The following is a 25,186-nucleotide window of genomic DNA, read 5'->3' as shown; positions in this document are numbered from 1 at the left end:
ATTCCCCAAGCCGATTTCCCCTTCCGTTGCCGATTTAGAGTTGCTTTCTAGAGGGTTATTTTCACCTGTCCACTTCCCCAGCTTCCAAAACGGGAACGCTGCCTCCTCTCCCATAGCCTCCGTCCTCATACATTCATGTGTTTTTAAAAATTCTCTTTCCCGGGGCGCCTGGGTGGCTCAGCCAGTTGGCGTCTGACTTCAGCTCAGGTCACGATCTCACCATTAGTGCGTCTGAGCCCCACATTGGGCTGCCCTCTGCTGTCCCTGTGGAGCCCGCTTCGGATCCTCTGCCCACCCCCTCTCTCTCTCTCTGCCCTTCCCTCACTTGCGGTCTCTCTCTCAAAAATAAAAGACATTTAAGAAACCTCTCTCTCCCATCTTGCATAGGGTTTCAGGAGGGAGCAAACATAAATGCATCCCCCACCTCCGTCCAGAAGCCATCGTTGTCACGGAGGCCCCCCTCCGGCCTTAGGAGGAAACACAGAAGTTAAGGGTGAGGGACGGAGCCAAGATTCATTCCAGGGCCATCTGTCATCCAGGTGCAATTCCTGGCTCCTGGAGCGTCCTGTCCTCCCTGCCGGAAAGCTGGGGCAAGCAGGAGTCACGGGGTCAATTCCCAGAATCCCAGGGTCAGGGAGGCTGGGGGCAGGGCCGGGCACTGGACAAACAGATCAAAGGTGAGACCATGAGGCTCCAGATCCGGCCTGGTCAGCTGGATGGGTGCACGATGAGGTGAGTGGACCACCGCCCCCCCCCCCAGCCTCCCCTGCAGGGGCGAGGGGTGAGGACAGGCCTCCGGGCCCTCACCCACCCCCGTGCCGCCGCCCTCAGGCTGCTGCTGATCTTCCTGGGCCTGCTGTGGGGCTCGGCAGCCGCACCCCAGGGCCCGCAGTGGCCCGAGCCCGTGTTCGGGCGCCTGGCGTCTCCTGGCTTCCCCGGGGAGTATGGCAACAACCAGGACCAGCGCTGGACCCTGAGGGCTCCCCCCGGCTACCGCCTGGGCCTCTACTTCACCCATTTCCACCTGGAGCTCTCCTACCTCTGCGAGTATGACTTTGTCAAGGTGCCGACGGAGCGGGGGGTGACCCGGACCCTCTCGGGGGCTGGGGGCTCCCGACGAAGGGGCCCCGTGGTCGGGGGGTGGCTGGGCAGGGACACGTGGGAGCGGGGTCTGGCCTCCGAGGGAGGGAAGGAGGGACGGAGGGACGGCGGGCCTTGCGTCTTGCCCTCCCTCCCTGTGACCCCGACCCTACAGCTGAGCTCAGGGACCAAGGTGCTGGCCACGCTGTGCGGGCAGGAGAGCACAGACACGGAGCGGGCCCCCGGCAACGACACTTTCTACTCGCCGGCCTCCAGCCTGGATGTCACCTTCCACTCCGACTACTCCAACGAGAAGCCCTTCACGGGCTTTGAGGCCTTCTATGCAGCAGAGGGTGAGCCGAGAGGAGGTGGGGGCGGGGGAGGGCCCATCTGCGGGCCGGGGGCGACTCTGTCTTGGGCCAGGCCAGCTCTCCCTTCAGCCTCCTCACCTCCCCGAGGCTGGGTTCCTGCCAAGCCAGCGGGAGAGAAGTCCGCAGATCAGTCCAACACCATCCCCGGTGCAAATATCGGTGACAGCCATGCCTTCCGCCCTCCGACTGAGCCTGACGGTGCTGAGCCAGGGACATGCCCACCGCCCCCTCTGTGGTGCAAGGGCCCAGGGAGCCCACTTACTCCGCCGAGAACGGACGGCCCGGAACACTGTACTTGTGCGCGGGCCTCGAGCCTGACCCTTGATTTCACATGGCGGCTCCGGGGTGGAGGGGGTCCGCTGTGTGACCTTGGGCACGTGGCTCAACCTCTCTGTGCTCCCCAGGAGGGTGCAGCGGGGTTTGGCGGAACCTGCTCGGTGGGTTCAACCGATCACCCGCTAGCTGGGTGACTCGGAGCAGGATGCTTCACCTGTCCCTGGTTTGGAGAAAGTGGTGCTGATGTCTACCTCCAAGCGTCCCGGGGACGTTACGGTGCCCCTGGGCCTAGAACATGCTTGGCCGGGCACCAGCCTCTTCGAGACATGAGGGGACTCCTCTCGGCTCAGCCGTGAGGCCCCAGATCGGCCTCCTCTCCTTCCCTCTGACCACCCGCCTGGCCCGCTCCTCCCCCAGACATCGACGAGTGCCACGTGCCCCCAGGAGAGGCGCCTCCTTGCGACCACCACTGCCACAACCACCTGGGTGGCTTCTACTGCTCCTGCCGCGCGGGCTACGTTCTCCACCGCAACAAGCGCACGTGCTCAGGTGAGCTGTGGCCGTGGGGGCGGGGCGGACACGGCGCCCAGCCCAGCCCCCACCTTGGCCCAGGATACAGCCAGCTCCTCAAGGCCATAGCCGCTCTGCCCGGGGCTCCGGAGGGACCTTGGCCCACTGGGCACTTCTGGCAGGCCGCCGGCCCACCTTTGATCTTCTGTCCCCTCCTGCCGTGTGTCCCATCCACTCACATTCCCTCTGCCCTCGGCTCGGCCATTGGTCCTCAGCCCGTTCCCTTAAATCGCATGTGTTAGGCCCCCACCGTGTATCCCGTCTGGGCTCCGGGCACCCCCCGCCCCCATACAGCCGCCCTGGGCCCCCAGATGGGAAGAGTGGGGGACGCGGGCCTGGCTCACACAAGCTTCCCTGCACAAAACTTCCCAGCGTGGACAGGGCGTGCTCAAAGCGGCTGGTTCCCAGCAGGCCAGCCCCTTCGGCCTCTACTGCCCGCCCCCCTCTGAACTCCTGCCAGGCGCCAGGTGGCCAGACGGCAGGAAACCCGGGGGTGTCCTGGCGAGAGGGCGGCCCCCAGCCTCAGTGCTGACCCCGCCTCCCCCTGTTCAGTGTCTCTCTCCCAGTGTCTCTCCCTGTCTCTCTGTTCTCTCTTCCAGAGCAGAGCCCCTAGCCTCACCTCCGGCTCCGGTCTGGGTCGGGCCGAGATTGCTGCAGCCCCCCTGACCGCCCCATCCCCGGACCTAACAATAAACCTGCCTCCACCTCTACTTCTGCTTCGTGTCTCTTGGGGGGCCCTGTGGGGAGAGGGCTGTGGTGTGCACCCTGGCCGCCTCCCCTCTCTCCCTACCCTCATCAAGGCCTGGAGGCACCTCGGTCAGTGGGAGTCCCCTCCACGGGCCACGGGCCTCTTTGATAGAAAGGCTTACTCAGCAGCCCCCAATCCATTTGGAAGGTGGGGCACTGAGGCCCAGAGAGGGGCGAGGGCTGGCCTGAGTTCACACAGGGAAACCGAGCTCTCTCTACGCCCCACTAGGTCCCCAGGGGCTGAGCTGGGAGCATCCTGAGACCAGCTCCTGTTCAGAGGATGGCTCCTGTCCCACGTGTGCTGGGCTGGGGGAGCCTGACCCCGAGCACAGAGGCCCGGCGAGATTGCGTTGATGGGGGGTCTGGTCCCCCAAACCCAGGGGCTGTTCCCTCTGCCCCTGGGGAGCAGCCACACAGAGCAAGGAAGGCCGTGCTGGGACTCCTCAGTTCTGGAAATCTCCTGGCTCAAATGCCCACACCCCCTGTCTACAGCCTGGGGCAGGGGTGGTTGGACACCTCCCATGGCTGGTATAGACGCTCCCTCAGCAAGTGCACAATCAGCTGGCCCAGTGGGGAAAGGGCACCAGACACGCTTGATCAGTGTGAACTTGAACTTTCCTCAACCAACCCCCCTGGGGCAGAGCCCAGGCCCAGGGTGGGAGGGGAAGTGGACAAGAGAAGGCCCCGCTGTTCCCCGTGGGGAACCAGGGAAGGCTGGACTGCTCCGGGCCGGGTGTGGGCGGGAGCCCCGTGGTGGATGAACTTGGGAGTTGCTGGGGTCAGGGGTAGATAAGGAAGGGATCCCTCACCACCCCCCCCCATCTCCGCCCCCCCCCGTCCCCCCCCAACCCCGCCCGTGACCTCGCTCACTTCTTTACCCCCCGGGGTTGTGACTCTGGCCCAGGAGACCCAGGGGTGTGAGTGGGGCCTGGAGGATGTACATCCGGGTGTCACCTGTTTCAGCCAAAGCCAGGAAGCCCGAGAAACTCCAGATTGTCCCTTCACCACTGGGGTGGGGTGTTCGGTCCGAGGAGGTGTCTGTGGGGCGGGCCTGCGCGGGGCCCCGGGCCGGACCGCAGTGAGGACAGCCGGACGGGGCGGAGCCAGGCTGCCTGTGCCCCGGCTCACGGGAACACCCCCTCTCTCAGCCCTGTGTTCAGGTCAGGTCTTCACCGGCCGGTCGGGGGTGCTCAGCAGCCCTGAATACCCACAGCCGTACCCCAAACTGTCCAGTTGCTCCTACAGCATCCACCTGGAGGAGGGGTTCAGCATCATCCTGGACTTCGTGGGGTCCTTCGACGTGGAGACGCACCCTGAAACCCTGTGCCCCTACGACTCCCTCAAGGTCAGGTTCCCGGGATTTGGACCTCATCTGGCTCTGGCAGGTCCTGAGGTGACAGGGCCCTTTCTGCCTTCAGATTCAAACAGACAAAGAGGAATATGGCCCGTTTTGCGGGACGACGTTGCCCAGCAGGATTGAAACAAAAAGCAACACGGTGACCATCACCTTTGTCACGGATCAGTCGGGGGACCACACGGGCTGGAAGATCCACTACACCAGCACAGGTGAGGGCCAGTGGGTCCCAGATCCCAGCAGGAAGCTGTTTCGGGAGAGTCAAGGAGCCACACGGGATGGGACTTTTCCTAGCTGGGCCTGGGAAGTGTAGGGGGAGAAAAAGTTTTCCTTGACCCTCTTAGGGTCCCTGGCTGGGTCTGAAAAGTAAACTGATAAAGACAGATCAACAGGAGAAACACGTCCAGATTTCTTTCACGGAAGTTCTACATGGGAGCCGTCATAAGGAAAGAAAGACCCAAAGAAACAGGCCTGTGTACTTTTGTGCCGGGTTTGCAGAAAGGTGGATGGATGGTCACGGGAAAAAAATGACACGTTAAGGTCAGTGCGGTAGACTCGGTGGGGGGTGGGGGGCCGGGAGGAGGACTTAGAAAGGCCTGTTTATTTGGATTCTTCTTGGCTCCTTTGTCTTTAGAGATAAGGATGCTCCTTCCCTCCCGGCACAAGGAGGCCACCTGTCACATGACAGTACATGAGGGTCTTCTGACTGTGACAATGACAAAGGGCCGGGGAGCAGAGGTCTGAGGGATCTCCCTGTTTCTGTTTTCTCAAACTCCTTCAGTTTAAAAAGATATTCAACATGCCAAGGTGCTGTAGTTTGGGATAGTATGTCCCAAATTCCACCAGAAGACAAAGCAGGCTTGGGGGTGGGGGGGATGGCCTGTGAGAGACAATGGTACCCCAAGAGGAAATGCCATCCGCCCACGTGTCCATCCCTCTCCTCACCCCTCCTCCTGTCCCTCCCTCTTCCATCCACCCGACCAGCCCTCCTTCCTCTGTAAGAGAGGAAAAAATAATCCCCTCCTAAATTCTTAGCTGGGACCAAAAGACAGATTAACAAGAGAAAATCAAACAAGTTTGTTAACAGGTACGTCTCATGCACACGTGGGAGATTACCCAGGGGACAATGGGGACTTAGAACTCAGGCTTCGATAACATCTTCAGCTAAAGAGAAAAGAGAGGGGGGCGGGGAGCCAGTTACTGGCAGGTGGTGTGACCAGGAAAAGTATGGTAAATGAAAGTAAGGTCCGTAATACAGATTTAAGACCCTGCCTTCTCCGGTGATGAGTTTTCTAGTGACGTATTCATCCTTCTTCTAGGGCAGAGAGGGGGACACGCTTACCAAATGGACGTGTCTTTTGTAAACATAAAGTTCCCTGACAAAAGGAAAACTTCGACTCTGTTCTCAGAGCCTCTCCTGTGTCTGCAATGTCTGGAAATAACCAGCTCAAAACAATCCTTATGCTAAAGAGTCATATCTTGGGGTGCCCTCTTGCACCACCCCTCACGTCCAGCCATCAAAACCAGAAAACGAGATCCCACTGAGCGAATGTGAAGATCTAATTGGTTTCATTAAATGATTCATGATTTGGGCAGCATCCCATCTACCAAGTGGAGGGGAGCTCTGAAGGGCGGTGTACAAACATAGGAAGAAAGAGGGGGCAAGACAGTTATAAGCAAAAGAAAAGAAAGGATTGTTCCAGGCAAGATCACCTTCTCTTAGGGGAAAGAGTATGTCTCCCTCCTTCCCTCCATCCTCAGTGCCTGCCTTCCTTCCATCCACCCATCCATCCACCCATCCATCCATCCATCCATCCTTCTCTCCAACCACCCACCCATCCAGGAAATCAGAGTGCAGGCTTTGGTGTCAGGCTGCCTAGGTGTGTGTCCGGGCACGAACCTGTTGCCTGGCTATGTGACGCCGAACCTCTCACATAACTTTTCTGAGCCCTAATGTCCCAGTCGTCCCAATTAAGAACGATGTCTCCTTCAAAAGGCGTTCCTTCCTGGGCTGATGCAGGGAAGGCGCTGAGCACAGGGTGTGGCTTGGAGGAAGTGATAATTGGGATGATGGGGATTGGAGTCATTTTTTAAACGAGGAAACTGGATTAGAAAAGATTGACCCTTGGGCCACCTGGGTTAGAAACGTGGGAAGGGGCGAGACTGGTGGGGAGGAGGGAGACCGGAGCTAGGAGACCGATTGGTTTGTCCCCGGTTCATTCATTCTCCTGTAGGTCAGAGTCATAACACATCTTCAACGGAAGTGCTGCTTTCAGAGCAACTCAAAGGGGGAGTCAGGTTTGCGGGGCTGGTGGGTGAAGGGCCAAGGCAGAGCGGAGCAGGGCTCTGGCCTGGGTGCCGGGCAGCCACCAGGGTCGTCCCTGGAGACCCGGGGAGGGGTGGGGGGGGGTGGGTGGGAGGTGCGCAGGGAGCGCTGGTGGGCAGGGCTCTGGGACAGCAAGGGACTGAGAGCCACCCCAGGGCACGGAGACCAGCTGCTGGGGGGACTTAGCAAACCACTGGCGTGGCAGAGGGGAAGCGGAGGGTGACACCAGGCTGGGGTTTGGGGGCCGGAGTGGAAGGCAGTGTCCCGGGGTGGGGGGTGGGGGGGCTGAGCGCTGTGAGCACGTGCTGGCGAGGGGGAAGCACAGGCTCCCTGAGTGCCGGTGGGGATCGGAACCCCAGGGTCTCCGGGCTGTTGTGGGCGGTCATCCGCACCCACTCTGGCCCAGCGCTCAGCAAGGCACTAGCCTTTACATCCGGCCCTCACGACCCCTAGAGGAATCGGAGGCCCAGAGAGGCTAAAAGTAATTGCTGCGAATGCGGGTCTAGCTCTTTTCCTCCAAGCGACACTCTCTCTTGGTTTGCGGCAGGGACTGTAAGGTCCCCGGGGCAGAGCAGACGCCCCCCGGGGTTCCCGGCTCGGCAACGCCGCTTTCCGGGAGGCCCAGGCGCGGCTACTAATCCCGATCGGTGCAATACGCGCCCCACAGGGTCATCTGGCCTCTGGTTTGAACTCTGAAGCGGTCTACCCCACTTGTGGCGAGCTCTGTGTGTTAAGTGTTCCGGCTATGAAATCAAGACCTTGAAATGGCTGCAGACTGGCCTTCGAGAGGCCGCATCAAAACCCCTAAACCCAGTTTCCAACCCCCCCTCTCCCCGCGCAGCTCGGCCTTGCCCTGGTCCGGTGGCTCCACCTAATGGCCGCCTCGCGCCTGTGCAAGCCCAGTACGTCCTGAAAGACCGCTTCACCGTCTTCTGCGAGACTGGGTACGAGCTCCTGCAGGTAAGTTAGCACAGAGCTCCAAGCGCAGCAGGATCATGACCGGTTTTTACGTGGCTACATATTCGTATCGGCAGATGGGTGCAAGTGGAGAAATAGCTGTGGTCAGCACGGGGCTTTCTTTGGCCCACGATTAGCCACTAACATTCAAAGAGATAAGCTGGCCTAGAAGACAGAGGTCTATGGAGAATTCTTTCGTTCTTTATGCAAAAAGCTCTAAGGGGCACCTGGGGCGGCTCAGTTAAGCCCCGGATTGTTGATTTCGGTTCAGGCGGTGATCTCACGGTTTCTGGGTTTGAGCCCCACAGCGGGCTCCATGCGGAGCACGCTTGGGTTTCTGTCTCTCCCTCTCTGTCTCTGCCCCTCCCACCCTCTCTCTCAAAATAAGCAAAATAAACTTAAAAAAAAAAAAAAAAGAAAGGAAGAAAAGAAGAAGCCCTTTTCTTCTCCGAAGCTGGTGATTAAAATGGATTTTTTCCCTGTTCACACCCTAAGGCAGCTCGAGAGGCCCGGGCTACCACCTGGCATTAAATTAGGCCCCGCCCCCGGTCACGTGACGACCTTTCCGTGCCACAAGTCCCGGGCGCACCAAAGATTAAACGGCACTAGGAAACGGTACATTCTGCAAAGTTATAAATAGTGACCTCTGTGAAGAATGAGGGAGGATAATTTTTTAAAAAATGCTTACTGTGTTGCTTCAGGGGCACAGGTAAGAGATTAACACGTCCTCTTTATGTTCTTCAAAATTGTCACTGAATCCCAGCGGTACAAAGTAATAACACGGAAACGATAGTTAGCTATTGAGTCCAGTCCTGTGGAGGAGTGAGTCCAAAAGAAGCAAAACAAAACCCGGCACTTTTCCCACCTTGCAAAGTTCCCGGCCAGGGTCTTGGCCCGCAGCTCCTTGGACTGCAAACCTCTTCAGTTTCCGCCGCGCGCCCCCCCCCCCCCCGTGGAAGGGAAAAAGAACGAACAAAAAACCCTCCTGCTTCCTTGAAAGCATAAAGGCTTCTTCTGCTCTGCCCAAGTGATCTTTCACTTCCAACTTTAAAATAACGTTTCAGTAAGACACGTTCTCTGCAAACCATTCTAGCGATCACTGAGAACGCACAGGCGAGGCCTAGGAAAGTATTTTTAGTAACTGTCCCCCCCAGCTGATGGCCACAAGGCTAGAAAACTCCGGGCACATTCGCTCCACGCGGGAGCCGGCTGGCCTTCCCCGAAGTTCGGCCACCGCCCTTTGGCCCTTTATGTAAAGAACTGGTGAAAAGGCAGCAGGCACTGGATGTGTTGGGTTCCTGGATTGCAGTGGAGAGCGAAAAGTATTCCGCAGTTGCCGCAGAGGTCACCATTTGATCCCTGCAGCGCCAACACCTCTCTTAGAGAGGGAGAGGAGGTCTGCGGCATCGGCGACACAACGGGCAGAGCTGTCGGCCGCCAGCCAGCGCGCATGGGCACCGAGGCAGAGTCGGGGGTGTGGCCGGTCACGTGGGTGCGGCACCCCCTGACACCCCCCCCCACCCCCCCCGGCACTGCTGCGGGAGCGGAGCTTCGGGGAGTGGGGCCCCGATACAAACGAGTAACGCAACCCTTTCCGGCTTCTTCTTTAGGGTCGTCTGCCCCTCAGGTCATTTGCTGCCGTGTGCCAGAAAGACGGATCCTGGGACAAGCCGATGCCGCAGTGCAGCAGTAAGGCCCCGTGACCCCAGATCCCCGCGCGGCCTCTGCCGCCCGTGCCTGCTTCCGGTCTCTTCTGAAATGGTCCGCTTCTCGGGGACCGGGTTCCAAACCTGCTCCTCCTCCCCGGCCTCTCCGGGCGCTCTTACAGGTTAAACGGGAACCAAGCCACTAGGAAAAGTATCGCCTTTGGACAAGCATAATCTTTAAAACTGTTTTTTTCCAAGTATGAAATCTCCGTGCAGGATGGGAAAGAGAAAATGGCACTTTAAGGCCCGCGATCCCACTGTTAGAACACGCCCGCGGTCACACACGCTCTCACACGTGTGCACAGGTACAGGCCACCATACTGTAGGGACGGGGGTCACTGCGCGGCCACATACACACCAAACTGGAGCGAGGGTGTACTTACCAGCCTGTGAGTTAGGAATCACATCGTAAGTTGTTTTCCCAGCGATAAAATGCAAGTTAAGTTGAAAACCTAAGTTTACAGAAACCTACAGCGAGAGCCTCTTTTGCCCACGTCCCCAAACGACCCGAGAGTTTGGAGGTCCGTGCCTTCACGTGCTTTAGCTCCCATGCTGTGTGTGTATCCTAACGTATCTCACTAGTCCACACTCTTTAAGCAAAAGGAGACTCGCTCTGATCGCACGGACTCCCCCGTGTTGTTGGGCTCTCTTTCCACGTCAACCCAAGGGTTAGGAGAATCACGCCCTCGTTAGTGGCTGCGTGGCACCCCCGCCACGGCCTGTGTGCTGTGCCCAGGTCTTTCCGAATACATCCACTGCTGTGGTCAGCGCCCCTGTAAATGTATTTGTGCACATTTTGTGCAAGGGTTCCCACAGAATTCACAGGCAATTGAAACACTTCCACTTCGTAGCTTCAGCCCCACCACCGAGACTACCAATGCTTAGTTCCAAAGCAGGAGAGCCGGCACCACGGGAGCGTTGGGAGCTGGGAGTCCGGCTCGGAACCCCAGCGCGGCCACTTTAATGAAGCCAGGTAGCCGTGGGCACCTCTCTGCGGAGAATCAGAGGAGCACTCGGCACAGAACCAGGCTCACGGCTAAGTTGCTATCTCAGTGTAAGCTCTGAATGTTCGGAGAAAGAACGTCCGGTGTCGAGTTTTCGACCTCCTGCGTGAAGTAGGGCTTCTGGCCTATCACTTCATCTCCGAACCTGGGTAGATCGTTCACACTAACGGGTGAGCATTCTAATGCAAATTCAAGGTACTAGGACTTCCAGATCTCCTAAAAAGTTAATTTGGGACAAGGAGCCTTAGCACAAACCAAGTCCTCCGTCCTATTGTTGACTCTCAGGGCCAAACTGCAAACGGAGTACTGCTCTCCAGGGACGCGTGGGCCGTGCCCCGTTCTTCCTTCCTTGAGGCCCTTTGGCCCCAGAATTTCCGTCAGAAGTTAGGGCACGGGCACTAAGGAGTCCCAGGTGGCTTCAAACCCCTTCCTCCTGGAAAGCACCGTGCGGCTCCCACCCCAGGGGCCTCAACGCAATCTAGCCGTTCAGGTCGGAACAGGAGGAAGGCGATGCTTTACGATCACAGTCAGGCCGACCTCTCCATTTTCAGTTAAGAGGGTCAGCGTTGTTCCCACACAGGGGGAGCTTCGGGCCACAGCGCCCGGCAGCACAGCCACCTGCCCGTCTGGCCTTTCGCGGTCAGCGCTGGACACAAATCAGGTTAGTGCGACCTGACTCCTCCCTCTCCCTTTACCAGTTGTGGATTGCGGCCCGCCGGAAGATTTACCCAACGGCCAAGTGCAGTACGTCACAGGTCCCGAAGTGACCACATACAAGGCGGAGATTCAATACCGCTGTAACGAGATCTTCTACACGATGAGATCGGAGGATGGTAAGCAAAGTGCTCAAAGTTGGGGGTGAGTGATTTGGAACCTAAACCCTCGGGATCTGAAAATAAACTTTAGCCAACATTTTTGGCTAAGGTTGCAGGGAAGATTAAAAGGCACTACCCCCACCCGCTAAGTGAAGTATTACAGCTCAAGTGACTTTAATGTCAATTTGCAAGAATCTGAAAACAGATCTTATCTAGTAAATGACTACTACAAACACACAATATATTCCAAATGGTTTAATTTAACAAGTCAAAACCTTATCATTAAGCACTTGAGATCTTGATACATATTCAAGTTACACATCTAAAAGGTTTCCACTTTGCGAGCAAACATGGTTAATGCAGAGACCTCCTATTTATGAAATCATGTAAAATGGTTATTCAGACACCTCTCTTTCCCGATGATGCTCCAGAATCAACATTCTTCAAGGGGCTATTCAAGCAAATGACAACCACCTTCTCCATGCAGTTAAACATTTTTGCTTTTCCAATGATTTGCAGGTAAATATGTGTGTGGGGCTGATGGATTCTGGACGAGCTCCAAAGGAGAAAAATCGCTCCCAGTCTGTGAGCCTGGTAATGGATACATTTACACAAGAGACGCGTAATTGATGGAAAGTACAGCTGGGCGGGAGGCGAGCGGAGCTCTCTGGCTGGAGTTGGGCAGAAATGGAACCTCAGCACTTGGCTCTTACACCAAGTTATTATTTCCAGATAACACGTTCTCACTCTCCCCTTTCCATGCGGAGGGGCTGCTAGGTGCCGACTGCACGTCAGTCATTGGACTATTTTTGACTTCACAACTAGGCGAGCGTAAAAAATGAAACGATTTTAAGAATTATCTTGAACCATTTACATTTATAAACACAAGTCCTGCTGTGGAGTTAACTTTTTCTTCTCTGTGAAGCTATTAAAACCCAAAGCTAGTAACTCATTTCCCTAAGCAACTGTTTTCAACGACATCTAGTTTTTAAACATTAATGCAATCTGCCTTTTGAATAGCACCCCCCAAAAAAATTTTTTTTGCCAGAATTGGCTCTGAAGATGTAGTTGAGTACAGCGATTAAAAAAAAAATCAGAAAGGTAATAATGTATTCATTACTCCTGCGTTATCTGGCTTAAATTAGTTTTCTTAAAAAAACTACATCTTAGCTGACACAACATTTGTACGTTTTAGTGCAAGTATTCTGCCACAACAGGAGACATATTTGCTACATTAATGAGTGTATTTAGTTAGCAATACACACAGGAAAATTTAGTTTGGAAGAACCAACTAGACTAAAATAGTAATTTCCGAACCTGAAGGTTCCTGGCTACAACTGCCAACATTCTGATTTGCAAAACGTTTAAATGTTCAAAGGCAAAAGTGATTTTGCAAATCCTGCAACAGTGACCTTAGTTCCTGCTGTCCCAGAACTACAGGGTAAATACCCCATTTTACAAGCAGGAAAACAGAAGCAATGAAAAGGTTATTTCCTTTCACTGGATTTGTAATCACATCACCCCAGTACATCAGCCCAGACAATTCCCGTCTGCCCTATTAATACTCCCTATCGTGTAGGCCAAATTATTTCAGCAAAACAAATTAGTTTCTAAAAGCTAATTTTCATACACCTCATTTTCTGAGGAGCTAATGCTAATACCAAAAGGTTTCCTCCTCAGGTTCGAACTGTGCCGTTTTAAAGCAGTCTCACTTGCCTGTGTGGGTGGACACCCACCAATTCACCCAATGATAGTTTTGGATGATTAATATAAATAGATACAATTTCAAAGTGGGAATGATTACGGAAAAAAAACACCACTGGGTTTCTATAAAGGCTCTATATATCTGCTTCTTTCCCTAGTTTGTGGAATATCAACTCGCACCGTAAGAGGGCGTATATATGGAGGGCAAAACGCAAAGCTTGGCGATTTTCCCTGGCAAGTCCTATTACTAGGTCGAACTACGGCAGCAGGCGCACTCCTACAGGACAACTGGATCCTCACAGCAGCTCACGCTGTGTATGAGCAAAAAGAAGATGCCTCCTCCTTAGAGATCAGAATGGGTGCCCTGAAGAGACTGTCAGCTCATTATACACAAGCCTGGGCCGAGGCCATTTTTATACATGAAGGCTATACTCACGATGCTGGCTTTGATAACGACATAGCACTGATTAAGTTGAAGAACAGAGTTGTAATCAATAGCAACATCCTGCCTATCTGTTTGCCACGAAAAGAAGCCGAATCCTTCATGAGGACAAATGACATTGGAACCGTGTCTGGATGGGGATTAACCCAAAGGGGTTTTCTTGCCAGAAGTCTAATGTTTGTTGACATTCCAACTGTCGATCACCAGAAATGTACCGCTGCGTATGAAAAGCAGCCCTATCCAGGGGGAAGGGTGACAGAAAACATGCTTTGCGCTGGCTTAGAAGGCGGGGGCAAGGACAGTTGCAAAGGGGACAGCGGAGGGGCATTAGTGTTTCTAGATAACGAGACACAGACATGGTTTGTGGGAGGAATAGTGTCCTGGGGTTCCATGAATTGTGGGGAAGCAAACCAGTATGGGGTCTACACAAAAGTTGTTAACTATATTCCCTGGATCAAGAACATAATTAATAACTTTTAATTCGTTGTGTCTTCAATCAGAAAAGGATTCTTTTTAGAAACCCCTTTAGAAGACCGTAGCAGCAACGTGACCCGAGAGACATTAACATGGCAGTTACTGCCCTACCGCCAAAACCAAAAGCAAACTTCGGGGAAGAAGGCCACCACAGGTGCCCCTCCCTTGGGGCTTCTCACCGCTTCCTGCCGGATTCGAGGGGACACAGGCAAGTGAGATCACCTGTGCCAATCCCACAGAAAATCACCAGTTAAATCTGCATTTCATGACTTACAAAGTGCAGTATCTGCACCAGGTATCTGCATTTCTATAAACTGCCCGTTCATGTTCTCTGACAACTCTTCCATTGTCTGGGGACTTGTTCTTGATCTCTAACAGAGCTTTATATATTATAGCAGTACTGGTTCAGGGATAACCTAGAATCGTGATTTTGTAGATAAAACGGAAACATCAATACTTCGGGTTAGGTATTGACTGATTCCCATGTGCAAAACCAATGCCATCAACTGGCGAGATATAATTTTTCACTTATCCAACTGGCAGACAAGAAAAACACAGAACAGCACCATTTCACATTGTCAAAGACAACACAGGTTTTCTAAAGGACAACTTGGCAATGTATCTGAAAAGCCCTGAAAGCAGGCAGTCTTTGACCTAGTAACGCCAACGCTAAGAATTTAATTCAGCTGTGAGGATGTTCCCGGCACTTGGAAATAATAACCTAAATAATGTTCAAATTCAGAAGACACCTGAATCAAATGTGGCAATTCCTTAAGAGGAACTACGACATCAGAACTAAGTGGCCATAGCATAGGTAAGTCTGTAGTTTTTTTTAATTCTCGCAATGAACACGAAAATCCTTGGGCATACTGAAAACAACAGATCACAAATCACAAGAGCTGAGTACAGAACTCATACACAACGAAGAGCTACTCTCCTGGCACTCGACAACGAATCATTCTAATTATCACATACATCTTTGGAATTATCAAGCGGTTAAGATACTTTCCCTAAGGACACAATTTAAGCTCACCTAACCTTAAAGATCTCAGGTCATTTCGGCTGGCTATTCCTCCTTCAAGTTTTAATAGCTAACACTTCACAAAGAGTTTCATCCTAGCCAAATATTTACCACTCATGTAAAAATGCATTTTGAGTTTCTGCCTGATTCCTCTTGTGCATATTAAAGGGGAACTTCTTGAGACTTTTCCAAAGTAACTTTCCATCACCTTTGTCACATATAAAAAAGAAATTGAATTTTCCCAGTAAGACTCCAGACACTAAACTGTGGTGGCAACAAATTTTTTATTCAACTGGTTCAAAAAAGTTTTAAGAATGAATGCATTGAGATGACCAAATAAGACTTAATTTTAAAAACAAATCTTTGCCAAATAGTTTTTTTTACTTCTAGACTTCATTTCTTTCTTTCTTTTTTTTTAACTTTAAGGGTAGAATTAAATACCCACAGCTACTAGTACCACAAACATTGTTAACAGAAGGCTGCTGCACATTGAAAGCCTTCTAAGACCGGAAACTAGATTCATAACAAGTGCAAGTAAGGGATTAAAACCATGCCATTGACAAGTGAACTTACCCCTGGGCTCCTTGAAGGCTTGTCAGTTTAGTCTTTGGAGGTCCCCGAATACCATTTTAAGTGTTACCAAGTTACTGCTGCTGAGTAACAGTGCAAGTGCTAAAATGCAAAATTCAGATGGTACAGGGTTTGGAAATCATGCAATGGAGATGCAGAAAAAAATTAAAACAATGCAAGATCCTTTTACAGAGGAAACTGAGTAACGAAACAACGTGGCGATCACAAGTCTAAAGGACGACTTCATTTCTAAAAGCTTAAAACACGTAACTTGAAAAATGACAAACCTAGTTATCGTCATCTAATTAGAGAAGGGCATCAGGTAAGCTACCGACACAAAAATGTTAACATTCTTCCATCAGAAAACAAGCTCAACTCTCACAGCAGTTACATAAAAAGTACAACAGAGAATCATAGATTATTGCTTTTACATACTGCACAATGCGCCGTGAGAGTCTAATCTGAGTTTTCTGTCAACGATTTCATTCAACGTTACTCTATTCCCCCACCTGTGGAGGACAAAGCCCATTTCACTTAACACTTTCAGACAGACATCCCACCCTGCTAGTTCTTAAAGCTATCAGGCTTTGTAATGGATTTCAGGCACAAGATAAATTTGTGGTTTCTTCTACTTTATCCCTACTGCAATTAATTCCACTTTTCAAATCCCAAACTAGAAAGGTGCTGAAATGCCCTCCTTTCCAACTGCTATGCTTTGCTACAAAGCATTTGAAGATAATCAACGTTGTTTTTCCCACTCCCCCCAAATAAGAATATTTTTAGAAGGCATGATTCCCAATGGAGATTCATACAGGCCATGTAAATAGAACATCACCCAAATGCACAGAGGCACTAATAAAAAAACCGGAGGGTACTGCTTACCATTTTAGGTGCGGTCACCCAGACTTATTAAAAACTAGGTTTAAAAAAAAACAAAAAAACTTTTCACTTTGGACAATGCAAGAACATAGCAATTAAGTCTGGGTATCAGGTGTCAATGCATGACAGGTGATGAATCCATTTGACTTGAGACAACTTTTCAAATAAGTTTATTTGAAGCAAAATAAACTACTGCCAAGAAACTTTATGAAAGTTCCATCTCAAAAGGGTCAAAAAAGGGGAATTAACTGCTATGAATTCTTTGCATTCAGGGCTGCAAAACAAAGACACATATTATTTAAATCAGTTTTATTTAAGAATTTCCAACATTGACAACTCTTATAAAAAGCATCCAAGCACAGGACACAGAACTGCATCAAACGGCATTCTTATGGGTAGCTGACAGACATTAGAACTTCCACCCTTCGTGGCGACACCCCGAGCTCACTGGTGAACTCTGCTTCCAAGTACTCCTGCAAAGCACACCACAAGCTCAGTCCATGTTCTCAACCCACCAGCTTCAGTTCACAGGACCACACTTACAGATCAGGAACAGAAGAGAACACACACCATACAGCATTCACAGCAGTTGACAAAAGGGGAGGGGAAATACAAGTATCGTTTCACTTAACACATCCAACTAACGGGGTTATCTAAGAACAAAACTCACTTAAAGTCTTCCAACAGATGTGGATGTCCTTTGAATGCAAAAAACATTCGTACGTTATTTGCTATCATTGCTCTCTGCACACTCTCGCACCAAAGCCACAGGATTGAGAGACACATCTCGCCAAGTTAAAAAATATCCATTATGCACCACCAAGTCTCTGCACGCGCTCTCTCCTTTCCTCGCTCATACTAGCCTTTCATGCCTCGGCACCACCATCAATCCCACACAAGGTTTCAAAAGTTCAAACAGCCTTCTGGTTCCATATCACAGCCTTGCGTTCACAGCGTTGATACGACTCCATGAAATAAAGAGTAGCGGATAAAAATGGGACACCCACCGTCAAAGACGCAGCCTGTGCAGTGTGATGACGAAGTCTTGAATGAGAGAGCATGTAGACGGAAGTATTCCTATGGCAGAATATTTACAGCACTACTTTCAATGAAGTGCTTCTTCCATTAACATTTGAAATGAGATGAACTGCAGAGATTAAATGAAGGCTTCATATTGTACTTTTGCATATGAAGGGAGACAAGTGTTAAAAAAAAAACAAAAACGAAAACAAAAGAACCAAACACTGTGACACCATGATCTCCAAAAAAGGAGATTTTCCTACGGAAAAAAATTCATATGGTGGGGTTCAAATTAAAACAAGGAGAAAAGAATGTAGTTCTAATCAATGGTTTCCATTTTGAACATGCAAAGAATTCACTTGACAAGTCCAGGGATAAAATATTACAGGAGAAACCTTTTGATATCAATTGTAGTGTGTTGGGTTTTTTGTTTTTTTTAACCAATCAGGCAAACAGCAGTTCACTTTCAAACACTCAATATTTCAACCCTTTATGTAACAAAACTTATAAAATTCCTTTAGCTTTTCCTCTTTTTCTAAAGAAAAATGTCAAAAATACTGCTGAATATACTCCACACTGAACAGACCAATTCTGAAAATTCTCGGTACATATGTATTTTACAATATACTTACCATGTGTTTAGAAAAATTTGAATTCCCACCAGTCTCTACCAACCCCACTGTCTACATTCCCCAGCCCGAAGATTTAGAATCCATGCTTGAGCCAAAGCCTCCGTTAAAACCGCTGCCCGACCCTGCATTTGATGCAGATCCCCAACCGATCGCTGCACCTGAATTAGAACCACTATAGGAGTTATTTCCAGAACCAAAGGCCTGATTTGGCTCCCTCTGCATGTTGCCTTGGCTTTGGTTATTACCCGATGGGCCTGACTGGTTCTGCTGACTGGCTAACATGCCCATCATGCCCCAGCTGCTCTGCAGTGCCGCCTGGGCAGCCGCCATCATTGCCGGATTAATGCTAAAAGCGCCAAAGTTCATCCCCCCACCCATATTACTACCTTGATTGTTTCCCAAACCAGCTCCACCCCCTCGACTGTTACCAAAACCACCCTGATTCCCAAAGCCACCTGGATTACCACCAAATCTTCCACTTCTTTCTAACTGTCTATTGCTATTGTGCTTAGGTTCAGCATTGGATATATGGACGCTGATTCCTTTAATGATCAAGTCCTCTCCACAAAGAGACTGGGCAACCTATAAGAAATAGGGGATGTAAATAAAGGAAATTAAACCATTGACTCATGCACCAGAGTAGCAATCAAACTTAGATTTCAAGCCAGTGTCTACGCGGGAGGAAAAATAAGCTCATTTCATTTAAACCCGTAAAATGGCCTTTGGCTGTAGTAACAGCAGCACGGACTTTTTCAGCTTATTTTCAAAAGATACAAAACACTCCCACTTAAGCGCCACATCCTGAAAAAATACCTAAAGGGTTTACGACGACTATCTAGACCCATCCATATCCCAAAGCTTACAAGGTGAGAAAGCTCAGCTGAGGACGGCAATCAGCGGGATGGGAAATCTTCACGACAAATTACCCAGTCAGAGGACTATCATTAAAGAGAAAAGTACCTGATCGTCTGCAAACGTCACGAAGGCAAAAGCCCTGAACGGTTTGGGAATGAAGACGTCTACCACTTCTCCATACTGGCAAAAAAACTGCTGCAGCTCATCAGCGGTCATGTCCTCTGTACAGCGCCCAACAAACACCTTCCTGCTTCTCAAAGGCTCATCTGGGCTTTGCTGGTCAAATCGAAAGGGAAGAAAAACATGAGAAATGTTTTAGGAGCTATGAAAAGAGCATCATGATAGAGGATGTAACGACAGCGATCTGCCTTTTATATGCGATTAGTCATTAAAAAGGAGATACATTCTTCTGTATTAGCACTTCTCTTTAATGCTTCAGTGAAGAGTAACATTTTATTTTTTAAAGATTTTATTTTTAAGTAATCCCTACACCCAACACGAGGCCCAGACGCATAACCCGAAGATCCAGAGTTGCACGCCCTACAGACTGAGCCAGCTAGGTGCCTCCAAAGTCTTAAGGTTTCAAGTTCAAAAAGGTTTATTTGGATTAAGGAAAGTCAATGACTGAGGAACGCCCTAGCAAAGATGGTAACTCTCCAAATAAGTCTTGCTTGCTAGGAACAAATTAGGCCTTTGTGGCAAGATTAATGTGTTCTCACTGTCTTTGTGCTTTAACACGTAACCACGTAAGAAACTGTTCACTCACCAGAAATAACAAAGAAAAAAAAAAAGAATAAAATGAACGAAGTTTTAGTAAGAGAGGTAATAAACTAAGTATTTCAAACAAACATAAAACATTCAGCATGCATTAAGGTCCTAAGGCTTTAACGAGACAAAATGTTTCAGGAATATACCCGCCACTACCTTTTCCAAGTACATTTACTATTATTCTACAGTGTCTTCTAAGGGAGTTTTGTCAAAATTTGACAAAAATTCCCAAAGCAGAGGAAATTCCCAAAGCAAAATTCCCAAAGCAGAGGAAAAAAGAGTAAAGTACCTTAGAATTAGGAAGTTTACAGTCACACCATCGTCCGTCTATCATATGTCGCTGTGACATTACTTTCACCTGGGTTTCATATTCCGTAAAACGAACAAAACCAAACCCCTTTGAATGACCAGTTTTGAGATCTTTCTTGACCTAGGGGGGGAAAAAAAAATCACTGAAATTTACTAAAATCTCACACACTCACACACACCCAAATCAGAGTTCCTTGGTAATTTGAATGGCTTCACTCGGATGGAGTTGCTTAATTAAAATTTAAACCAAGTTATTCTTGAAGTAAAAACAACAGGAGAGTAAATGTTGAATCCAGATCATGTTAATAATCATGTTATGAAACAGAATTTTAACAACTTGGTTTACAATGCAAAGATAAATCAGATCTAACATTTACATTTTTTTTTAAACTACTTATTTTTGAGAGAGAGAGAGGAAGAGAGAGAACACGTGCCTGCACAGAGAGTGGGAGACAGAGAATCTAAAGCCAGCTCTGTCCTGACAGCGAGAGAACGATGCAGGGCTCAAACTCACGAACAGTGAGATCATGACCTGAGCTGAAGTCAGATGCCTAACCAACTAAGTCACCTGGGCACCCCTCTAATGTTTACATTCTTAAATTGGAAAAAGAGGAAATGTGTTTTTATCTTTCTTTAAAAGTTATTTTAGTAATCTCTACACCCAACATGGGTCTTGAACTCACGACATGGAAATCAAGAGCTGCACGCTCCTCCAACTGAGCCAGCCAGGTGGCTCCCCCTTTTAAAAAAAAAAAAAAAAGGTGTTTTTTTAGGGACCCAGGGTGGCTCAATTGGTTGCCTGGCTTTTGATTTCAGTTTAGATCATGATCTCAGGGTCCTGAGTTTAACCCCTGCATCAGGGTCCACACCTGCGTGGGGTTCTCTCTCCCTCTCTTTCCCTCCCCTACTCACGCTCTCTTCTCAAAGTAAATAAACTTAAAAAAAAAGTTTTTTTTAATCTCCCAACAATCTAAGTTAATATAGAATATATGCATAAAGGGAAAGAGTATAACCCAAATTTTTTAAGTGAGCTCTAGACCCAACATGGGGCTTGACATCAAGAGTCACACACTCCACCAACGAACCCCGCCAGGCACCCGAACCATTTCGGCATCCCCTATGCATGCATGTAACAAATGTTAAAGATACTATCTGCTGAACATGAAGGGCAGTGTCACTAAACTGCAGGAATTCGGGGAAAAGAATTCACTGGAGAAGAAAAACTGCCAAATGAAATCAAAGTTCACCTGAACCATAAGAACCTCTCCAAAGGTACTAAAATATTCTTTTAGATCCTGTTCAGTTGTTTTCCACGGGAGACCCAACACTATTAAATCAGATGTTTTCTGGACAGCTCTTTTCACTTTCACTGCTGAAGAAGCATCCGTCTCGTCCATTTTTCTTTTGTTATCTGAACAAAAGGAGCAGAAATCTCTCAGTGAACTCCCCATTTAACACTTCTTAGGACATATTAACTCCTACACCTAACAACGACAAGCAAAAAGATTCTAAGAGCAATAAGATACTGAAAACCTTTGGCAAGGAGTGACATCAGCTCTCAAAGACAGAAGGAGGGACTGAATAAGTGGCTGAAGGGCTTTTCTGGTGCGAATGCAGGGACTCCCTCCCACCTCTGGTTTTGCAGGATCTCAAGATTACAATGGTTTGTTCTCTCCTCTCAAAAGGCACATCAGAACAAAACTAATTCTACTTCATTTTGGACTTTAAAACACATTAAGAAGGAAAAAAAACAGGTTAAAAAACAGTGCTGTAATATCTTTATGCCTACTAAACATATCTGCTTACCTGAATGCCTGTAAGTTAAAAGTTACGGACCAAAACACAATCAACTTTTATCTCCAGCTGTGGATTTTAAGGGTAATTTCAATTTTCTTTTTCTTTCTTTTATAAACTTTCAACAGTGAACTCACATTGATTTTGTAACAAAAACCAAAATCTTAGGTTATTTTTCAAGACCAGTATTTGGGGGGCACCTGGGCGGCTCAGTCGGTTAGGTGTCTGACTTTGGCTCAGGTCATGATCTGTTTGTGAGTTAGAGCCACATGTTGTCAGGCTCTGTGCCGACAGCTTGGAGCCTGCTTCTGGGATCGTGTCTCCCTCTCTGCCTCTCCCCCACTCTCGCTCTTGCTCTCTCAAAAATAAACTAACATTAAAGCAAACAAAAATCCTCAGTATTTGGAAGAGGAAAGGAACTAAGTGAGATTTTTAGAAAGACTATTTTTTAGAGCAGCTTCAGGTTCCCAGCAAAACTGAAAGGATGGCAGAGACTTCCCACACACCCCCTTTACCTTCACACATGGATAGCCTCTCCCCATTATCAATAACCCCCCAAACCAGTATGGGACATTTGTTACAACCGATGAACCTGTATTGACACGTTATCATCTAAATGGCATTTTATTTTTTAATGTTTGTTTACTTTGAGAGCGAGCATGGGGAGGGGAGAGGGAGGGAGGGCATATCTCAAGCAGGCCCCTCACTGTCAGCGCAGAGCCCTACACGAGGCTCGATCTTGAGAACTGCAATATCATGACCTGAGGCAAAATCAAGAACTTAACCAACTGAGCCACCCAGGTGCCCTTACATGACATTTTAAATTTGGGTAAATATTAATCTATAGCCAATGGCTCGAAAAACAGCATACGAAAAACAAAAAACAAACAAAAAAAAACCCAAGCTGCTGTTAAAAATGTTCTCAAAGTGTAAGTCAAAGTCTTGCATACTAATCAAAAATGATACTTTGTTGGTATCACGTTAAAAATGATACTGTGTTGGTATCGCGTTTCAACAAAAGAGATCAACTACAGCAAATTCCTTCTGCTGAAATGTACCTACTTCCTTGGCACCATTCCTTCATATTTCCTTTTTTTTGATTTAGAACATCAGTGATAAGGGGCAGTGAGAATAAGACCAAAACCCCAAATTATAGTTGCACTAATTCAGATTTGGGTTACAGCCATCGATTTAAGGGGCAAAAACATCAGATCAACCGAATGACTGATGGAAGCCTGCAAGGACCAAAAACCAAAGCACAACATCAGGGCACCTGAAAAGAATCTATTTACAAGAGGCTGATTACTGCAAAGCATTCTCAGCGGTTCCTTAAATTTGGCATTAACTTGGCAGCATCTGTTCACATAATACATAGTTTTCTCTCTCAAAAAAATTCTGTTATTTCCAATTTTCACTAATTAGGACTAGCAGCTAACAGTAACATTTAAAGAAACACTTGGGTTATAGGAGATGTTCCGCCGTGAAACGAGGCCATGATCGGACTTAGAATGAGAAACAAACGCTCGAGCGTTGCAAAGCCAAACGGCAACGAACCTTTGGGATAGTTGACAACATATACCAGATTTCCCCAGCCGGCTTCGGGAGCATGCAGAATTCCTTCCACCAACCGGACGCCTCTCATACACTGAGACACTGGATTCCTGTAGCGCAGCCCACAGGCCCCTGGAAACTGGGCCGTAACCGTGGACAGCAGCACCGTCCCGTCGTCTTCTGATGGTATTTCAATGGGCTCGTCGTTCTCATCTTCGGTTACCCGAATATATTCAGACATCTTCTCTTAGTCTTCTTAAAGGAAAAAGAACCATTAATGACCGACACTCGAGTCAGAGTAATTGTTTCCTTATCATCACCTGGTTAACACCACCACCACGTCCATGTTCCGGGGACATCTCTGCTGTTTGGGCTCTTACACGCGCGGGTTACCACCGAAACGAGGCAAAGGCAAGGCCAGTGATTCTTAACAAAACACGATGCCTTGCTATTTCAGTCCTGCTATAAACACTTGCCGCGTGCCTACTAGGCATCAGATGCTCAACTGAAAACAGTCAGTCGCAGGTGGCAAGGTGGTTACTGGGGGCGGGGGAACATCCGGAGAGGATACCAAACAAGCAGTTATTTATTACGGCCCTGATATACGCTGCCAGAAAGAAGTAAATAATCATCCTGGGGGCTGAGACGTGTGTGGGAATGAAAGCTGATGTCCCTAAAAACCAGATGCAGAAGCTGTGTCTTGAGAAACAGCGGCAGCCAGCCAGGTGAAGAGAGCAGGAAGAAAAGTTCCTCCCTGTTCCTCACTGTGGGACTTCCGGGGGCTCCCCACACTCGGGCAAGGACAGCGACAACAGGTCCTTCGCGACGCGGGCCGCCACCTCCCACAAGCCAGCGCGTGGCGGCCGAGGGAGGGGTTTTTCGGCGCGGCCCGAGGACCAGACGCAGGGGCACAGGGCCCAGGCTGGCGGCGTCCCCCGGCGCTTTGCGAAGCGCCGAAAGCACAGAGCCCTGCCAGGGCCCTGAAGCTCCGCCCCGGGCTGCACGGCACCGCAGGCCCAGCGTCCCGGCTTCGGCGCCGGCTGCCACCCAGCGCCAGGCCCCTAACGCCGCGCCCGCGCGAGCCCGCTCGGGCAGGACCAGGCGGACCCGGCCCCACGGCTCCCTTCCCGGGGCGGGGGCGGAAGCCGCTGTGTCCGCCACGGGCCGCGGCGTGCGGAGGCCGAGACCCCCAGGGCGTCCTCGGTGAGAAGCGGCCGCGACTCACCCGTCAGGCCGCTGCTAGGAAGCCCGACAAGGAACCCGAAGCAGCGACGGTTCCAGGAGCAGCCCAGCTACCGCTTCGCTCCCACAAAATGGCGCTAGGGCCGCCTCCTCCCCCCGCCGGCCGTCGTCCTCTCCCACCGGCTCCCCGTCGGGAGGGGAAGGACGGGGCACCGAGGCACAACGACCTTCTCCCCAGAGCGGCACAGCTCCCTTCCGGGAGGCTGAGCAAACAGAGCGGACTTAAAGGCGACAGTAAAACCAGCACCTGAGACTGAGAGGCTAAAAGTTGACAAAAATATGGAGGCGTAGGCTGTTAGCTCCCCCCACGTAGCGTAACAAATGGTTTCGCCCGGCCAACCGTCGGCCCCGGGTCTCGGCCGAGCTCGCGCACTTTCAAAGTGCGCGAGACTAGCGCAGGGGCAGGGCTAGGAGTGGCGGGGCGGGGCCGGGAGACGCCAGGTGGGGCGGGGCGGGGCCAGACCGGAGCTGGGAGCTGGATCCCCGGTCCGGTTGACCTTCTGGAGGCCTGAGCGAGCCCGGGAGCCCAGCCCCCTTTGTCTATAAAGCCAGCCAAGTGCATCCACTCCTCCCTCCCCTAGCCGATCTCCACACCTGAAAAGAATGACCTTGTTTGAAATAGTCAAATGATGGAGCCTACTATGTGCCAGGTGTTTTCCACGTACTCACATATCCGATTGCCCCTACAGTCTTGTGTGTGGTAGGTACTATTGATTCTA

The 25,186-nt window shown here is 50.1% G+C and overlaps 2 protein-coding genes across 6 annotated transcripts; one reads left to right on the top strand and one right to left on the bottom strand.

Annotated features, from left to right (window-relative positions):
• Positions 1-602: 602 nt before the first annotated feature.
• On the top strand, positions 603-16,391 carry MASP2 (MBL associated serine protease 2). Of its 3 annotated transcripts, XM_040461096.1 has the most exons (11): positions 603-732; positions 832-1,063; positions 1,256-1,433; positions 2,145-2,276; positions 4,193-4,389; positions 4,463-4,610; positions 7,566-7,684; positions 9,292-9,370; positions 11,090-11,224; positions 11,726-11,800; positions 13,069-16,391. In XM_040461096.1, exons 1-11 carry the CDS (start codon positions 686-688, stop codon positions 13,830-13,832), a joined length of 2,106 nt encoding a protein of 701 aa, XP_040317030.1. In that variant the 5' UTR covers positions 603-685; the 3' UTR covers positions 13,833-16,391. The 3 variants fall into 3 exon arrangements, with proteins under 3 accessions (XP_040317030.1, XP_040317037.1, XP_040317043.1); XM_040461103.1 differs by lacking the exon at positions 13,069-16,391 and having other exon boundaries at positions 606-732; positions 11,726-12,231; XM_040461109.1 differs by lacking the exons at positions 4,193-4,389; positions 4,463-4,610; positions 7,566-7,684; ... (2 more) ...; positions 11,726-11,800; positions 13,069-16,391 and adding an exon at positions 2,897-3,007 and having other exon boundaries at positions 607-732.
• A 46-nt stretch (positions 16,392-16,437) lies between these two features.
• TARDBP (TAR DNA binding protein) lies at positions 16,438-24,719 on the bottom strand. Of its 3 annotated transcripts, none has more exons than XR_005786393.1 (7): positions 24,451-24,719; positions 23,229-23,480; positions 21,128-21,291; positions 19,861-20,001; positions 18,909-19,079; positions 17,304-18,530; positions 16,451-16,570 (listed from the first exon to the last, which is right to left on the bottom strand). XR_005786393.1 is itself a non-coding variant. In XM_040461122.1 (6 exons), the coding sequence occupies exons 2-6, from the start codon at positions 23,464-23,466 to the stop codon at positions 18,000-18,002; spliced, it is 1,245 nt and encodes a 414-aa protein (XP_040317056.1). In that variant the 5' UTR covers positions 23,467-23,480; positions 24,451-24,719; the 3' UTR covers positions 16,438-17,999. The 3 variants fall into 3 exon arrangements, 1 of the variants encoding a protein (XP_040317056.1); XR_005786391.1 differs by lacking the exon at positions 16,451-16,570 and adding an exon at positions 16,591-16,769; XM_040461122.1 differs by having other exon boundaries at positions 16,438-18,530.
• Positions 24,720-25,186: the final 467 nt, after the last annotated feature.

Source organism: Herpailurus yagouaroundi, unplaced genomic scaffold (assembly GCF_014898765.1).
Source record: "Herpailurus yagouaroundi ecotype Mexico unplaced genomic scaffold, PumYag 77, whole genome shotgun sequence".
Classification (NCBI taxonomy): domain Eukaryota; kingdom Metazoa; phylum Chordata; class Mammalia; order Carnivora; family Felidae; genus Herpailurus; species Herpailurus yagouaroundi.
This window is presented reverse-complemented; position numbering and strand designations above follow the sequence as displayed.

Bases quoted from the DNA above. Each gene is read 5' to 3' on its own strand.
- MASP2 (XM_040461096.1), top strand. From the start codon at position 686: ATGAGGCTCCAGATCCGGCCTGGTCAGCTGGATGGGTGCACGATGAG. The intron at 11,225-11,725 runs GTAAGCAAAGTG...AATGATTTGCAG, and splicing joins CACGATGAGATCGGAGGATG to GTAAATATGTGTGTGGGGCT. The intron at 11,801-13,068 runs GTAATGGATACA...TTCTTTCCCTAG, and splicing joins GCTCCCAGTCTGTGAGCCTG to TTTGTGGAATATCAACTCGC.
- TARDBP (XM_040461122.1), bottom strand. From the start codon at position 23,466: ATGTCTGAATATATTCGGGTAACCGAAGATGAGAACGACGAGCCCATT. The intron at 21,292-23,228 runs GTTCGTTGCCGT...CCTTTTGTTCAG, and splicing joins TGTTGTCAACTATCCCAAAG to ATAACAAAAGAAAAATGGAC. The intron at 18,531-18,908 runs GTACTTTTCTCT...TATTTCTTATAG, and splicing joins TGACGTTTGCAGACGATCAG to GTTGCCCAGTCTCTTTGTGG.